Consider the following 19,615-nt stretch of genomic DNA (forward strand, 5'->3'; position numbering starts at 1 on the left):
AATGTGGGTGGAGGGAACATTAAACACAGGTTAAAGAGATGTGTACTGTCTCCAGACAGAACAGCTAGTGAGATTCTGCAAGCCCAGGAGGCAAGCTGTGGGGGTTACTGATAATGTGACATAAATCCAACATCCCGGTTTAGGCCGTCCTCATGTGTGCGGAACTTGGCTATCAGTTTCTGCTCAGCGACTCTGCGCTGTCGTGAAGGCCGCCTTGGAGAACGCTTACCTGAAGATTCAAGGCTGAATGCCCATGACTGCTGAAGTGCTCCCCCACAGGAAGAGAACAGTCTTGCCTGGTGATTGTCAAGCGGTGTTCATTCATCCGTTGTCGTAGCGTCTGCATGATTTCCCCAATGTACCATGCCTCGGGACATCCTTTCCTGCAGCGTATCAGGTAGACAATGTTGGCCGAATTGCAAGGTGTTCTCACGTGAGATGATGGCACCCGTGTCGATGATCCGGCACGTCTTGCAGAGGTTGCTGTGGCAGGGTTGTGTGGTGTCGTGGTCACTGTTCTCCTGAAGGCTGGGTAGTTTGCTGCGGACAATGGTCTGTTTGAGGTTGCGCGGTTGTTTGAAGGCAAGAAGTGGGGGTGTGGGGATGGCCTTGGCGAGATGTTCGTCTTCATCAATGACATGTAGCACTTTATAGCATGGAAACAGGGGAAGCCATGCTAAATTGCCCCTCTGAACAGGTGCCGGAGTGTGGCGACTGGGGGATTTTCACAGCAACCTCATTGCTTTGTGAATGTAAATAAACTTTATTTGGTTGACCCACAAGAGGAGAGAAGTTTTATGATGGGGATTAAAAGTCTAACTGGAGAAGAAATGTGCTGGCGGAACCAATAGGAGTGCTGGAGTGTAAGCTTTGCCATGTCCCATAGGTGGGACTGGAGTGTGTGGAGAGACAGCGAGAGGGGAAGGGGAGGTGGGGAGACAGTGAGAGGGGAGGTGGAGAGACAGAGAGGGGGGAAGGGGAGGTAAGAGGGGAAGGGGAGGTAGGAGGGGTGGTGGTGGTGGGGGGGGAAGATTTACAAAATACAGCAGAAAACACAACATCCAAGGAAGTGATCTGGTGGAATATTTGCAGTGGAGACTTTGCTCCCCCTCTTTCACCCCCTCTGCCTCCCTCTTTGCTCTGGGTTTTGGGGCTGCTGCTTGCTGCCGAGATGTCTGAGCTGGTTTGCGAGCTGCTCGGGGAGCGGCTGACGGACCGCGATCAGGCCGAGGTGGAGAGCTCTCCGCTGGGCACGGACGGGCGGCTTCTCGCCCTCTACTTCGGCTGCAGCTGGAGCGCTGCGTGCCGCCAGTTCAACGCGGCGCTCGGAGATTTCTACAGCCGCTTCAAACAGGGGGAGCACGGCGAGCAGCTGGAGGTGGTCTTCATCAGCTCCGAGGAGGAGCACAAACCCTGGCAGGAGTTCGTGGGCCAGATGCCCTGGCTGGTGCTACCCTTCCAGGACAAGGAGAGGAAGGTAACAGGGGACAGGGGCTACCATAGTGTATACTGGGGTATACTGTGCTGTATACTGGGGCATACTGTGCTGTACATGGGGGAATAGTGTATACTGGGGCAAACTGTGCTGTACACTGGGGGAATAGTGTATACTGGGGCATACTGTGCTGTACATGGGGGAATAGTGTATACTGGGGCAAACTGTGCTGTACATGGGGGAATAGTGTATACTGGGGCATACTGTGCTGTACACTGGGGGAATAGTGTATACTGGGGCATACTGTGCTGTACATGGGGGAATAGTGTATACTGGGGCAAACTGTGCTGTACACTGGGGGAATAGTGGATACTGGGGCATACTGTGCTGTACACTGGGGGAATAGTGTATACTGGGGCATACTGTGCTGTACATGGGGGAATAGTGTATACTGGGGCAAACTGTGCTGTACACTGGGGGAATAGTGGATACTGGGGCATACTGTGCTGTACATGGGGGAATAGTGTATACTGGGGCAAACTGTGCTGTACACTGGGGGAATAGTGTATACTGGGGCATACTGTGCTGTACATGGGGGAATAGTGTATACTGGGGCAAACTGTGCTGTACACTGGGGGAATAGTGTATACTGGGGCATACTGTGCTGTACACTGGGGGAATAGTGTATACTGGGGCATACTGTGCTGCACATTGGGGGAATAGTGTATACTGGGGCATACTGTGCTGTACACTGGGGGAATAGTGTATACTGGGGCATACTGTGCTGTATACTGGGGGAATAGTGTATACTGGGGCATACTGTGCTGTACACTGGGGGAATAGTGTATACTGGGGCATACTGTGCTGTACACTGGGGGAATAGTGTATACTGGGGCATACTGTGCTGTACACTGGGGGAATAGTGTATACTGGGGCATACTGTGCTGTACACTGGGGGAATAGTGTATACTGGGGTATACTGTGCTGTATACTGGGGGAATAGTGTATACTGGGGCATACTGTGCTGTACACTGGGGGAATAGTGGATACTGGGGCATACTGTGCTGTACATTGGGGCAATAGTGTATACTGGGGCATACTGTGCTGTACACTGGGGGAATAGTGTACACTGGGGCATACTGTGCTGTACACTGGGGGAATAGTGTATACTGGGGCATACTGTGCTGTACACTGGGGCAATAGTGTATACTGGGGCATACTGTGCTGTACACTGGGGGAATAGTGTATACTGGGGCATACTGTGCTGTACACTGGGGGAATAGTGTATACTGGGGCATACTGTGCTGTACATGGGGGAATAGTGTATACTGGGGCATACTGTGCTGTACATTGGGGGAATAGTGTATACTGGGGCATACTGTGCTGTACACTGGGGGAATAGTGTACACTGGGGCATACTGTGCTGTACACTGGGGGAATAGTGTATACTGGGGCATACTGTGCTGTACATGGGGGAATAGTGTATACTGGGGCATACTGTGCTGTACATGGGGGAATAGTGTACACTGGGGCATACTGTGCTGCACACTGGGGGAATAGTGTATACTGGGGCATACTGTGCTGTACACTGGGGGAATAGTGTATACTGGGGCATACTGTGCTGTACACTGGGGGAATAGTGTATACTGGGGCATACTGTGCTGTACACTGGGGCAATAGTGTACACTGGGGCATACTGTGCTGTACACTGGGGGAATAGTGTATACTGGGGCATACTGTGCTGTACACTGGGGGAATAGTGTATACTGGGGCATACTGTGCTGTACACTGGGGGAATAGTGTATACTGGGGCATACTGTGCTGTACACTGGGGGAATAGTGTACACTGGGGCATACTGTGCTGTACACTGGGGCAATAGTGTACACTGGGGCATACTGTGCTGTACACTGGGGGAATAGTGTATACTGGGGCATACTGTGCTGTACACTGGGGGAATAGTGTATACTGGGGCATACTGTGCTGTACATGGGGGAATAGTGTATACTGGGGCATACTGTGCTGTACACTGGGGGAATAGTGTATACTGGGGCATACTGTGCTGTACATGGGGGAATAGTGTATACTGGGGCATACTGTGCTGTACACTGGGGCAATAGTGTACACTGGGGCATACTGTGCTGTACACTGGGGGAATAGTGTATACTGGGGCATACTGTGCTGTACACTGGGGGAATAGTGTATACTGGGGCATACTGTGCTGTACACTGGGGGAATAGTGTACACTGGGGCATACTGTGCTGTACACTGGGGGAATAGTGTATACTGGGGCATACTGTGCTGTACATGGGGGAATAGTGTATACTGGGGCATACTGTGCTGTACACTGGGGCAATAGTGTACACTGGGGCATACTGTGCTGTACACTGGGGGAATAGTGTATACTGGGGCATACTGTGCTGTACACTGGGGGAATAGTGTATACTGGGGTATACTGTGCTGTACATGGGGGAATAGTGTATACTGGGGCATACTGTGCTGTACATGGGGGAATAGTGTATACTGGGGCATACTGTGCTGTACACTGGGGGAATAGTGTATACTGGGGTATACTGTGCTGTACATGGGGGAATAGTGTATACTGGGGCATACTGTGCTGTACATGGGCGAATAGTGTATACTGGGGCATACTGTGCTGTACATGGGGGAATAGTGTATACTGGGGTATACTGTGCTGTACATGGGGGAATAGTGTATACTGGGGCATACTGTGCTGTACATGGGGGAATAGTGTATACTGGGGCATACTGTGCTGTACACTGGGGGAATAGTGTATACTGGGGCATACTGTGCTGTACATGGGGGAATAGTGTATACTGGGGCATACTGTGCTGTACACTGGGGGAATAGTGTATACTGGGGCATACTGTGCTGTACATTGGGGCAATAGTGTATACTGGGGCATACTGTGCTGTACACTGGGGGAATAGTGTATACTGGGGCATACTGTGCTGTACATGGGGGAATAGTGTATACTGGGGTATACTGTGCTGTATACTGGGGGAATAGTGTATACTGAGGCATACTGTGCTGTACACTGGGGCATACTGTGCTGTACATGGGGGAATAGTGTATACTGAGGCATACTGTGCTGTACACTGGGGCATACTGTGCTGTACATGGGGGAATAGTGTACACTGGGGCATACTGTGCTGTACATGGGGGAATAGTGTATACTGGGGCATACTGTGCTGCACATTGGGGGAATAGTGTATACTGGGGCATACTGTGCTGTACATTGGGGCAATAGTGTATACTGGGGCATACTGTGCTGTACACTGGGGGAATAGTGTATACTGGGGCATACTGTCCTGTACATTGGGGCAATAGTGTATACTGGGGCATACTGTGCTGTACACTGGGGGAATAGTGTATACTGGGGCATACTGTGCTGTACATTGGGGCAATAGTGTATACTGGGGCATACTGTGCTGTACATTGGGGCAATAGTGTATACTGGGGCATACTGTGCTGTACACTGGGGGAATAGTGTATACTGGGGCATACTGTGCTGTACACTGGGGGAATAGTGTATACTGGGGCATACTGTGCTGTACATTGGGGCAATAGTGTATACTGGGGCATACTGTGCTGTACACTGGGGGAATAGTGGATACTGGGGCATACTGTGCTGTACATTGGGGCAATAGTGTATACTGGGGCATACTGTGCTGTACACTGGGGGAATAGTGGATACTGGGGCATACTGTGCTGTACACTGGGGGAATAGTGTATACTGGGGCATACTGTGCTGTACACTGGGGGAATAGTGTATACTGGGGCATACTGTGCTGTACACTGGGGGAATAGTGTATACTGGGGCATACTGTGCTGTACACTGGGGGAATAGTGTATACTGGGGCATACTGTGCTGTACACTGGGGGAATAGTGGATACTGGGGCATACTGTGCTGTACACTGGGGGAATAGTGTATACTGGGGCATACTGTGCTGTACACTGGGGGAATAGTGGATACTGGGGCATACTGTGCTGTACACTGGGGGAATAGTGGATACTGGGGCATACTGTGCTGTACACTGGGGGAATAGTGTATACTGGGGCATACTGTGCTGTACACTGGGGGAATAGTGGATACTGGGGCATACTGTGCTGTACACTGGGGGAATAGTGTATACTGGGGCATACTGTGCTGTACACTGGGGGAATAGTGTATACTGGGGCATACTGTGCTGCATACTGGGGCATACTGTGCTGTACACTGGGGCATACAATGCTGTATATTGGGGAAATGTTATATACCAGGGGATACTAGGGTAACTACAATAGTGTCTACTGGGACATACTGTGCTGTATACTGGGCGAATATTGTATACTGGGGCATACAATACTGTGTACTAGGGGAATAGTGTATACTGGGGTATACTGTGCTGTATACTGGGGCATCCTGTGCTGTACACTGGGGCATACTGTGCTGTACACTGGGACATACTGTGTTGTACACTGGGGGAATCGTGTATACTGGGGTATACTGTGCTGTACACTGGGACATACTGTGCTGTACACTGGGGCATACTGTGCTGTATACTGGGGCATACTGTGCCGCACATTGGGGGAATAGTGTATACTGGGGCATACTGTGCTGTACACTGGGGGAATAGTGTATACTGGGGCATACTGTGCAGTACACTGGGGGAATAGTGTATACTGGGGCATACTGTGCTGCACATTGGGGCAATAGTGTATACTGGGGCATACTGTGCTGTACACTGGGGGAATAGTGTATACTGGGGCATACTGTGCAGTACACTGGGGGAATAGTGTATACTGGGGCATACTGTGCTGTACACTGGGGGAATAGTGTATACTGGGGCATACTGTGCAGTACACTGGGGGAATAGTGTATACTGGGGCATACTGTGCTGTACACTGGGGCATACTGTGCTGTACACTGGGGGAATAGTGTACACTGGGGCATACTGTGCTGTACACTGGGGGAATAGTGTATACTGGGGCATACTGTGCTGTACACTGGGGGAATAGTGTATACTGGGGCATACTGCGCTGCACACTGGGGGAATAGTGTATACTGGGGCATACTGTGCTGCACACTGGGGGAATAGTGTATACTGGGGCATACTGCGCTGCACACTGGGGGAATAGTGTATACTGGGGCATACTGTGCTGCACACTGGGGGAATAGTGTATACTGGGGCATACTGTGCTGTACACTAGGGCATACAATGCTGTATACTTGAGCAGTGTATACTGGGGCATACAATGCTATATACTGGGGAAATGTTATATACCAGGGGATACTAGGGTAACTACAATAGTGTCTACTGGGACATACTGTGCTGTATACTGGGCGAATATTGTATACTGGGGCATACAATACTGTGTACTAGGGGAATAGTGTATACTGTGCTGTATACTGGGGCATCCTGTGCTGTATACTGGGGCATACTGTGCTGTATACTGGGGGAATAATGTATACTGGGGCATACTGTGCTGTACACTGGGGGAATAGTGTATACTGGGGCATACTGTGCTGTATACTGGGGCATACTGTGCTGTATACTGGGGCATACTGTGCTGTATACTGGGGCATACTGTGCTGTATACTGGGGCATACTGTGCTGTATACTGGGGCATACTGTGCTGTATACTGGGGCATACTGTGCTGTACACTGGGGGAATAGTGTATACTGGGGCATACTGTGCTGTACACTGGGGGAATAGTGTACACTGGGGCATACTGTGCTGTACACTGGGGGAATAGTGTATACTGGGGCATACTGTGCTGTATACTGGGGCATACTGTGCTGTATACTGGGGCATACTGTGCTGTATACTGGGGCATACTGTGCTGTACACTGGGGGAATAGTGTATACTGGGGCATACTGTGCTGTACACTGGGGGAATAGTGTACACTGGGGCATACTGTGCTGTACACTGGGGGAATAGTGTACACTGGGGCATACTGTGCTGTACACTGGGGGAATAGTGTATACTGGGGCATACTGTGCTGTACACTGGGGGAATAGTGTACACTGGGGCATACTGTGCTGTACACTGGGGGAATAGTGTACACTGGGGCATACTGTGCTGTACACTGGGGGAATAGTGTATACTGGGGCATACTGTGCTGTACATGGGGGAATAGTGTATACTGGGGTATACTGTGCTGTATACTGGGGGAATAGTGTATACTGAGGCATACTGTGCTGTACACTGGGGCATACTGTGCTGTACATGGGGGAATAGTGTATACTGGGGCATACTGTGCTGTACATGGGGGAATAGTGTATACTGAGGCATACTGTGCTGTACACTGGGGCATACTGTGCTGTACATGGGGGAATAGTGTACACTGGGGCATACTGTGCTGTACATGGGGGAATAGTGTATACTGGGGCATACTGTGCTGTACACTGGGGGAATAGTGTACACTGGGGCATACTGTGCTGTACACTGGGGGAATAGTGTATACTGGGGCATACTGTGCTGTACACTGGGGGAATAGTGTACACTGGGGCATACTGTGCTGTACACTGGGGGAATAGTGTATACTGGGGCATACTGTGCTGTACATGGGGGAATAGTGTATACTGGGGCATACTGTGCTGTACATGGGGGAATAGTGTATACTGAGGCATACTGTGCTGTACACTGGGGGAATAGTGTATACTGGGGCATACTGTGCTGTACACTGGGGGAATAGTGTATACTGGGGCATACTGTGCTGTACACTCGGGCAATAGTGTATACTGGGGCATACTGTGCTGTACACTGGGGGAATAGTGTACACTGGGGCATACTGTGCTGTACACTGGGGGAATAGTGTACACTGGGGCATACTGTGCTGTACATTAGGGGAATAGTGTATACTGGGGCATACTGTGCTGTACACTGGGGGAATAGTGTATACTGGGGCATACTGTGCTGTACACTGGGGGAATAGTGTATACTGGGGCATACTGTGCTGTACACTGGGGCAATAGTGTATACTGGGGCATACTGTGCTGTACATTGGGGGAATAGTGTATACTGGGGCATACTGTGCTGTACATTGGGGCAATAGTGTATACTGGGGCATACTGTGCTGTGTACTGGGGGAATAGTGTATACTGGGGCATACTGTGCTGTACACTGGGGGAATAGTGTATACTGGGGCATACTGTGCTGTACATTGGGGGAATAGTGTATACGGGGCATACTGTGCTGTACATTGGGGCAATAGTGTATACTGGGGCATACTGTGCTGTACATTGGGGCAATAGTGTATACTGAGGCATACTGTGCTGTACACTGGGGCATAGTGTGCTGGACACTGGGGCATACTGTGCTGCACACTGGGGGAATAGTGTATACTGGGGCATACTGTGCTGTACACTGGGGGAATAGTGTATACTGAGGCATACTGTGCTGTACACTGGGGGAATAGTGTATACTGGGGCATACTGTGCAGTACACTGGGGGAATAGTGTATACTGGGGCATACTGTGCTGTACACTGGGGGAATAGTGTACACTGGGGCATACTGTGCTGTACACTGGGGGAATAGTGTACACTGGGGCATACTGTGCTGTACACTGGGGGAATAGTGTATACTGGGGCATACTGTGCTGTACACTGGGGGAATAGTGTATACTGGGGCATACTGTGCTGCACACTGGGGGAATAGTGTATACTGGGGCATACTGTGCTGTACACTGGGGGAATAGTGTACACTGGGGCATACTGTGCTGTACACTGGGGGAATAGTGTATACTGGGGCATACTGTGCTGCACACTGGGGGAATAGTGTATACTGGGGCATACTGTGCTGTACACTGGGGGAATAGTGTATACTGGGGCATACTGTGCTGTACACTGGGGGAATAGTGTATACTGGGGCATACTGTGCTGTACACTGGGGGAATAGTGTACACTGGGGCATACTGTGCTGTACACTGGGGGAATAGTGTATACTGGGGCATACTGTGCTGCACACTGGGGGAATAGTGTATACTGAGGCATACTGTGCTGTACACTGGGGCATAGTGTGCTGGACACTGGGGCATACTGTGCTGCACACTGGGGGAATAGTGTATACTGGGGCATACTGTGCTGTACACTGGGGCATACTGTGCTGTACACTGGGGCATACTGTGCTGTACACTGGGGCATACTGTGCTGTACACTGGGGAAATGCGATCCTAGAATCAGAATTTATGTCACACTATTTGTAACTCCCACAGTTGCGTGGACCTGCAGAGTTTCACTGGCTGTCTTGTCTGGAGACAATACACATCTTTTTAGCCTGTCTTGATGCTCTCTCCACTCCCATTGTTTTGTTTCTTAAAGACTGGATTAGTTGTAAGTATTCGCATTCCAACCATTATTCATGTAAATTGAGTCTGTGTCTTATAAGTTCTGTTTGTGAACAGAATTCCCACTCACCTGAAGAAGGGGCTCAGAGCCTCGAAAGCTTGTGTGGCTTTTGCTACCAAATAAACCTGTTGGACTTTAACCTGGTGTTGTTAAACTTCTTGAAATGTTATATACCAGGGGATACTAGGGTAACTACAATAGTGTCTACTGGGACATACTGTGCTGTATACTGGGCGAATAGTGTATACTGGGGCATACAATACTGTGTACTAGGGGAATAGTGTGTACTGGGGTATACTGTGCTGTATACTGGGGCATCCTGTGCTGTACACTGGGGCATACTGTGCTGTATACTGGGGGAATAATGTATACTGGGGCATACTGTGCTGTACACTGGGGCATACTGTGCTGTACACTGGGGGAATAGTGTATACTGGGGCATACTGTGCTGTATACTGGGGCATACTGTGCTGTATACTGGGGCATACTGTGCTGTATACTGGGGCATACTGTGCTGTATACTGGGGCATACTGTGCTGTACACTGGGGGAATAGTGTATACTGGGGCATACTGTGCTGTACACTGGGGGAATAGTGTATACTGGGGCATACTGTGCTGTACACTGGGGGAATAGTGTATACTGGGGCATACTGTGCTGTATACTGGGGCATACTGTGCTGTATACTGGGGCATACTGTGCTGTATACTGGGGCATACTGTGCTGTATACTGGGGCATACTGTGCTGTACACTGGGGGAATAGTGTATACTGGGGCATACTGTGCTGTACACTGGGGGAATAGTGTATACTGGGGCATACTGTGCTGTACACTGGGGGAATAGTGTATACTGGGGCATACTGTGCTGTACACTGGGGGAATAGTGTATACTGGGGCATACTGTGCCGTACACTGGGGGAATAGTGTATACTGGGGCATACTGTGCTGTACACTGGGGGAATAGTGTATACTGGGGCATACTGTGCTGCACACTGAGGCATACTGTGCTGCACACTGGGGGAATAGTGTATACTGGGGCATACTGTGCTGTACACTGGGGGAATAGTGTATACTGGGGCATACTGCGCTGCACACTGGGGGAATAGTGTATACTGGGGCATACTGTGCTGTACACTGGGGGAATAGTGTATACTGGGGCATACTGCGCTGCACACTGGGGGAATAGTGTATACTGGGGCATACTGCGCTGTACACTGGGGGAATAGTGTATACTGGGGCATACTGTGCTGTACACTGGGGGAATAGTGTATACTGGGGCATACTGCGCTGCACACTGGGGGAATAGTGTATACTGGGGCATACTGCGCTGCACACTGGGGGAATAGTGTATACTGGGGCATACTGTGCTGTACACTGGGGGAATAGTGTATACTGGGGCATACTGTGCTGTACACTGGGGGAATAGTGTATACTGGGGCATACTGTGCTGCACACTGGGGGAATAGTGTATACTGGGGCATACTGTGCTGCACACTGGGGGAATAGTGTATACTGGGGCATACTGTGCTGTACACTGGGGGAATAGTGTATACTGGTGCATACTGTGCTGTACATTGGGGGAATAGTGTATACTGGGGCATACTGTGCTGTACACTGGGGCATACAATGCTGTATACTGGAGCAGTGTATACTGGGGCATATAATGCTGTATACTGGGGAAATGTTATATACCAGGGGATACTAGGGTAACTACAATAGTGTCTACTGGGGCATACTGTGCTGTATACTGGGCGAATATTGTATACTGGGGCATACAATACTGTGTACTAGGGGAATAGTGTATACTGGGGCATACAATGCTTTATACCGCGGGAATATTGTATACTGGGGCATGCAATGCTGTATACTGGAGCATACAATGCTCCATACTGGGGCATACAATGCTGTATACTGGAGGAATATTGTATACTGGAGGAATATTGTATACTGGGGGAATATTGTATACTGGGGCATACAATGCTGTATACTAGGGAAATGTTGTATACTGGGGATACATCAGTGTATACTGGGGATACAATGCTGTACACTGGGAGAATATTGTATACTGGGGAAACAATGTTGTACACTGGGGGAGTACAATATTGTATAATGTGGGAATATTGTATCGTGGGGAAACAATGGTGTACACTGGGGGGAATACAATATTGTATACCTGGGGTGTTGTATACTGGGGGATACAGTGTTGTATACTGGGAGAATACAGACTTGCACATGGTTGTGGAGGGGCATACAAAATTGCATACGGAGAATAGAGTTTTGCACACAGTTGTGGAGTGGGAATACAATATTGTATTATGAGGATACTGTATCCCCAGTATGCAATACTGTCTTACACACGGTTGTAGCACAGTAAGAAGTCTCACAACACTAGGTTAAAGTCCAACAGGTTTATTTGGAATCACGAGCTTTCGGAGCGCTGCTCCTTCCTCAGCTGAGTGGAGAGGTGGGTTCACAAACACGGCATATATAGACAGAGACACAATGGCAAGATAATGATTGGAAGAGTTGGTTGTAGAGAGGAGGATACAGTCTTGCACATGGGTGTGACGGGGAATACAATATTGTATACTGGGGGATACAGATTTGTTCATGATTGTGAGCGGGGGCAGGGGGGGGGGGTGGTGGGGGGGGGGGGGGGGTGGTGGGGGGGGAGTGGGATATAGAATAGCACACCTACTAGTCTGTTGTCTGGGTCCTGTGTGTATTTGCAAACTTGACTCCTTGCTCCTAATTGTCACAAACATTGCTGTTTTAAACCTTTATGTTTTTTTTAAAAAATCAACTCGAATCCACCTATTTATTGACAGGAACATTGATGTTTCTTTTAAAAACACTTGCTGAAGCAAGGCCACTTGTTGGACCAATTAGAGACCTGCTTGGAAGAGCCAGCACAGGCACGATGGGCTGATTGGCCTCCTTTTGTTTAGTAAAGGCCGCTAGCCCTCCTTTCCTGGCAGGACTCAATCCTCCTCTTATTTCAGTGCAAACAGACTGAGCTTTCATCCCCCTCGTCATGGTTTTGTTCACCTGATGACAGCTATTGTCTTTTCTCCACATTGGCACTGTTCGAAAACTGCAGAATATCACGGGGTGTTTTTTTTTTGGGGGGGGGGGTGTGGGTGGAGGTTGGATAGGGTGACCCGGCTGAGAGGATTGCGCGGAAACTTTTGTAGACGTGGACGAGAGAGAGAGAGAGCGTATTGCAAAATGCTGGAGTTTTGTTTGATGATTGGAAATATGCCGAACCCTCCAACTTTCATTGGATTGAGTGCGTTTCTGCGGTCAGTGCGAATTTTCGGAACGCGTTATGATGCGATGTTAGAAAGGAACAAGTCTGACACCACTGACTTTAATTGCCACCCCTGCCTCCCCCCTTTGCAAGATACATCAACGTTCGTGGGTCTTTTTATCCCGAAGCTGAATCAGTAAATCATGTCAACGACTTTATTTGTAAACTCAGCAACTTTTGTTGAGTGGTGACATCTTAAATTTCCTGTGAACTTTGACCTTGTTTGCCCGCTCGGGGGTTTGCCCTATTGGTCCACTTCAACCCTCTTAATATTTGCAAAGTTTCAGTGAGAGGGCGTCTGTTGGCTGTATTGACATAAACCATAATATACCAGAGCAGAATCAGGCCAATCAGCCCATCGAGTCTGCTCTGCCTTTCGATCATGGCTGATGTGTTTCCCACCCCCATTCTCCTGCCTTTTCATCCATACAGTGCAGAAGGAGGCCATTCGCCCCCATTGCGTCTGCACTGACCACAATCCCATCCAGGCCCTATTCCCGTAAACCCACATATTTACCCTGCTAATCTCCTGACATGAAGGTCAATTTAGCATGGCCAATCAACCTAATCTGCACATCTTTGGACTATGGGAGGAAACCGGAGCACCCGGAGGAAACCCACACAGACATGGGGAGAATGTGTAAACTCCACACAGACGGTGACCCGAGGCCAGAATCGAACCCGGGTCCCTAGCGCTGTGAGGCAGCAGTGCTAGCCACTGTGCCACTGTGCTGCCCTGGTGATTATTCTCCCATGGCCTTTGATCCCCTATCTCTGTCTTCAATATACTCAATGACCTGGTCTCCACAGCCTTCTGTGACAATGAGTTCCATAGTTCACCACCCTCTGGCTGAAGAAATTCCTCCTCATCTTGGTTCTAAAGGGTCGTCTCTTTACTCTGAGGCTGTGCCCTCGGATCCCAGTGTCTCTTCTACTAATGGAAGCATCTTCCCCACGTCCACTCAATCCAGGCCTTTCAGTATTCTGTAAGATTCAATGAGATCCTCCCTCATCCCCCTCTACTCCATCCTTCTAAACTATAGACATGTCTATAGGCTGCCTCTGTAGCTTGCCAAGTTGAACCTTAATTTACAATTACAAACACAGAGTGCCTCCAAATTGTTTTTGCTGTAAAGTAAATGCATCACTTGACTGGAAACCCCATCAGGAGTCAGTCGGGGGAGTATAAGATTCGATTTGATTTATTATTGTCACATGTATTAACATACAGTGAAAAGTATTGTTTCTTGCGCGCTATACAGACAAAGCATACCGTTCATAGAGAAGGAAAGGAGAGGGTGCAGAATGTAGTGTTACAGTCATAGCTAGAGTGTAGAGAAAGATCAACTTAATGTGAGGTAAGTCCATTCAAAAGTCTGACAGCAGCAGGGAAGAAGCTGTTCTTGAGTCGGTTGGGACGTGACCTCAGACTTCTGTATCTTTTTCCCAAAGGAAGAAGGTGGAAGAGAGAATGTCCGGGGTGCATGGGGTCCTTAATTACGCTGGCTGCTTTGCCGAGGCAGCGGGAAGTGTAGACAGAGTCAATGGATGGGAGGCTGGTTTGCGCGATGGATTGGGCCACATTCGCGACCTTTTGTAGTTCCTTGCGGTCTTGGGCAGAGCAGGAGCCATACCAAGCTGTGATACAACCAGAAAGAATGCTTTCTATGGTGCATCTGTAAAGGTTGGTGAGAGTCGTAGCTGACATAAGAGTGGGGAAGTCTTGCTGCAACTGTACAAGGTACGGGTGAGGCCACATCTCGAGTACTGAGAGCAGCTTTGGTCCTCTTACTTAGGGAAAGGTTGTGGGTGGGGTTCTCCAGTCCCGCTGCAGTGAGCGGAGATTTGGCTGAGCTCCAAATTCTCCGTCCCCTCAGGCAGCGGAGCGTGAACGGCCAGAGAATTCCAGCCATTGTTTCTCAGAGAAGCTCAGAAGCAATTCGCCAGGATGATGTCCGGTACGGAGAGATTGTCTTATGCGGAAAGGTTAGACAGGTTGGGACTCTACTCATTGGGATGTAGAAGAATGAGAGGTGACCTCATTGAAACATGGAGGATTCTTAAGAGGCTTGACAGGGTAAATGCTGAGGGGATGTTTCCCCTCATGGGAGAGTCTGGGACCCGAGGGCAGAGTCTCAGAAGAAAGGGGCGCCAATTTAAGACTGAGATGAGAAGGAATTTCTTCTCTTGGGTTTGAATGTCTTTGGAACTCCTTGCCGCAGAGAGATGTGGGGGGCAGAATCCTTGTGTATATTTAAGGCTGAGATGGATAGATTTTGGATCAGTGAGGGGAATCAAGGGTTACGGGGAAAGGGCAGGAAAGTGGACATGAGGAATGTCAGAACAGCCATGATCCTAATGAACGTCGAAGCAGTCTCGAGGGGCCGAATGGCCGACACCTGTTCCTATTTCTTCTTAAGGTCTTATGGAATGTGTGAGGTGTTGGTGGAGGACAGTTGGCAGATGGGGTGGGGGGAGGGGGGGGGGGGGGAAGGACATGCAGGGTACATAGTGGTGGTTTAGGGGAATTTTCCCGTGTTCTGCACCCTCCGTAACCTCAGGGAGTTGTGGTTGTGAATTTGTGTGTGCTGCCCCCAGTGTCAGCTCCAGGTCACTGCGCTGTAGAAAGCGGCAATGGTTGCTTATCAAGGAGGGTTCAGCGTTTGCCTCCCTCCCCTACCCTGGGAGGAGGGAGCTTCGGGGCTGCGCTCACTCTGAGGGAACGTTGCAGAAGTCTCACAACACCAGGTTAAAGTCCAACGGGTTTATTTGGTAGCAGAAGCCACACTAGCGTTCGGAGCGCTGCCCCTGAAGGGGAGAATGTGCAGACTCCACACAGACAGTGACCCAAGCGGGGAATGGGACCCGGGTCCCTGGCGCTGTGAGGCAGCAGTGCCAACCACTGTGCCACCCTGCCGCCCCTATCTTCTAAAATATTTGCTTTATTATTCCTCTCGGCCTATCTGGTTCTCAATCGCCAGTCCTCAGCTAACCCTCATTGTTGCGTGTTAAGCTGTCAGCACTTGTGCCCCTGGTATAGATAAACATTTCAGCTCGCGAGGGGTTTTGCTTTGATTTTTTGTTAGGCGGCCTTCGTTCTTTTCCTCTTCTCACTCCAGTCTTTCTCGTTCCTTTCGAAACACCCATGATCAACTGGAACATACAAGAGTTTGGAGAAATGTTCATACTTGTATAACACCTTTCACACTCCCAGCTGTGGCTGAATGAATAGCAGTCTCACCCCTGAGGTTTAAAGTTTACTTATTAGTCACAAGTAGGCTTACATTAACACTGCAATGAAGTTACTGTGAAAAATCCCCCAGTTGCCGCACTCCAGTGCCTGTTCGGGCACTTGTGACACATTTAGATGTTAAACTGAAACCCTGCATGCTGCCTTAAATGGGGGATATCAAAGATCTCCCGACACTACTCTGAAGAAGGGGCAGCATGGTGGCACAGTGGGTTAGCACTGCTGCCTCACAGTGCCAGGGACCCGGGTTCGATTCCGGCCTCGGGTCACTGTCTGTGTGGAGTCTGCACGTTCTCCCCGTGTCTGCGTGGGTTTCCTCCGGGTGCTCTCGTTTCCTCCCACACTCCAAAGATGTGCGGATTAGACGGATTGGCCATGCTAAATTGCCCCTTAGTATCGGGGGGACTAACAGGGTAAATATGTGGGGTTACAGGGATAGTTGTAGGTGCAGACTCAATGGGACTTGATCATTTTAAGCCACGTAGGGTGTCGCAACCAATATTTCTTCCACAATCAACCTCACAAAAACAAACAAATATTTTGGTGACGAGCACATCGCTGTTTATAGAATCCATAGAATCCTACAGTACAGAAAGAGGCCATTCGGCCCATCGTGTCTGTACCGACCAGAATCCCACCCAGGCCCTATTCCCATAACCCCACTCCTTTACCCTGCTAATCCCCCTGACACTATGGGTACTTAGCGACTGCCAAATGGCTGTTGTAGTGTCTACATTATGAGTCAGGACTTCGCTCCAAGAACATGTCCGCAGGGACATCATAGAAATCTCTGGACAAAGGAAGATAAAACATAGAATCATAAAATCTCTACAGTGCAGAAGGAGGCCATTCGGCCCATCAAGCCTGCACCGACAACAGTCCCACCCAGACTCTCTATCTCCGTAACCCCACACATTTACCCTGCCGTTCTCCCTGACACGAAGGGACAAGTTAGCATGGCCCAATGCACCTAGCCTGCACATCTTTGGAGTGTGGGAGGAAACCGGAGCACCGGGAGGAAACCCACGCAGACACGAGGAGAACGTGCAAACTCCACACAGACAGTGACCCGAGCCGGGAATCGAACCCGGGTCCCTGGAGCTGTGAGGCAGCAGTGTTAACCACTGTGCCGAATGGCAATGTTGTGCTGTTTTGATGGTGTTGGCTATGTGAGGAATGTTGGTCAGTTTAATTGGGAGAACTCTCTGCTATACTTTAATCTTTTACGTCCACCTGCCGACGTCTCATTTGGAGATGATGTGGAGATGCCGGCGTTGGACTGGGATGGGCACAGTAAGAAGTCTCACAACACCAGGTTAAAGTTCAACAGGTTTATTTGGAATCACGAGCTTTCGGAGCACTGCTCCTTCATCAGGTGAGTGGAGAGGTAGGTTCACAAACACGGCATAGACAGGCAAAGACAATTATTGCAAGATAATGGTTGGAACGCGAATCTTTACAGGTAATCAAGTCTTTACAGGTACAGACAGTGCGAGTGGAGAGAGGGGTAATCACAGATTAAAGAGATGTGAATTGTCTCCAGACAGGACAGTTAGTGAGATTTTGCAAGCCCAGGCAAGTCGTGGAGGTTGCAAATAGTGTGACACGAACCCAAGATCCCGGTTGAGGCCGTCCTCATGTGTGCGGAACTTGGCTATCAGTTTCTGCTCAGCGATTCTGTGTCGTCTTGAAGGCCGCCTTGGTGAACGCTTACCCGAAGATCAGAGGCTGAATGCCCATGACCGCTGAAGTGTTTCCCAACAGGAAGGGAACACTCCTGCCTGGCGACTGTCGCGCGGTGTTCGTTCATCCATTATTGTAGCGTCTGCGTAGTCTCACCGATGTACCATGCCTCGGGACATCCTTTCCTGCAGCGTATGAGGTAGACAATGTTGGCCGAGTCGCATGTGTATGTACCGTGTACCCGGTGGGGTACATGTCCAATCTTTCCTTTGGAAATGCAGAGCTTTCTGCTGATAGGTTGGAGTCTGAGCCTCAGCTGTGTACCAAAACTTGGGACTATTTTCTCTGGAGCGTAGGAGGTTTCGGGGTGACCTTATAGAGGTCTATAAAATAATGAGGGGCATAGATCAGCTAGATAGTCAATACCTTTTCCCAAAGGTAGGGGAGTCTAAAACTAGAGGACATAGGTTTAAGGTGAGAGCGGAGAGATACAAGAGGGTCAATTTTTTCATACAGAGGGTGGTGAGTGTCTGGAACGAGCTGCCAGAGGTAGTAGTGGACGCGGGTACAATTTTGTCTTTTAACAAGCGTTTCGACAGTTACATGGGTAAGATGGGTATAGAGGGATATGGGCCAAACGCGGGCAATTGGGACTAGCTTAGGGGTTAAAAAAAGGGGCGGCATGGACAAGTTGGGCCGAAGGGCCTGTTTCCATGCTGTAAACCTCTACGACTGCTTGCACCCCAGGACCACGCAAAAGAAGGGTGACTCTTCCAGTGCTGAACCAGGCTGGGTGATCTGTGTTTGTTTATCTCCAGCTCACTGATGATCCTCTGAGTGCAGTTTGTAGATTGGCCAGAACAATTTCCTTTAGGTTCAGGCCAGGCAACAAGCTCCACCTCCAACTGGTTGCTGAATTCCCTTGCTCTGGTTGTGATCTCCTGTCCACGGGGCTACAGCGTTCAGTGTGCGGCTAAAAAAACTTCCACACAGTTATTCCCATTCCTTCTGTGGGCCCAATAGCATGTCCTTGGCACTCTTTTGCTCAAATTCCATAACTTCTCTCAGGACCTTCCTGTGGGGCACCCTTGGAATATTTTGATACGTGAACAGTGACGTGTAAATATTTATAACAACATCTTGCCTTCATGTATCCCCTTTCACAGTGAAATATAACATCCCAAGACACTTCACTGGACCGTTATCGGGCAAATTGTGACATCGAGCCTCATAACGGACCCAGGCAGCTGAAGGCACGGCTGCCAATGAATGGGCGATGAAACTAACACTTGACTTCCCTTCACCTGTATGTGAGACAAGATCCTGTGACTAACCTCAAACATTTACATAGCAATTACACAGAACTCAGTGGATGACAGACTTAAAATAACTTTTAAATCCGATCCCACAGTACCAGACGCTGCCATCTCACAGAGCTGCCGTGAATAGATGTCATGTTGCTACATGATGTCTCTCTTTAATCGGCCAACTCCCTGACTTTCGAATCTGTGTTTAAGCTTCTGTGTTTATATTCTGTTCTCTCAAAACGCGTTGGTTGTTCAAGCCCCATTGGTAAATTCAAT

The 19,615-nt window shown here is 49.4% G+C and overlaps 1 protein-coding gene across 1 annotated transcript in view; it reads left to right on the forward strand.

The window, feature by feature from the left end:
• Positions 1-1,025: 1,025 nt before the first annotated feature.
• The window catches only part of nxn (nucleoredoxin), a 229,972-nt gene continuing 211,382 nt past the window's right edge, over positions 1,026-19,615 (forward strand). Inside the window, exon 1 of the mRNA XM_078224701.1 lies at positions 1,026-1,477. Within this exon, the coding sequence (XP_078080827.1) occupies positions 1,172-1,477 (306 nt within the window). The 5' untranslated portion in view covers positions 1,026-1,171. The remainder of the gene's footprint in view (positions 1,478-19,615) is intronic.

The sequence above is a fragment of the Mustelus asterias genome, chromosome 12, assembly GCF_964213995.1.
Source record: "Mustelus asterias chromosome 12, sMusAst1.hap1.1, whole genome shotgun sequence".
Taxonomy (NCBI): domain Eukaryota; kingdom Metazoa; phylum Chordata; class Chondrichthyes; order Carcharhiniformes; family Triakidae; genus Mustelus; species Mustelus asterias.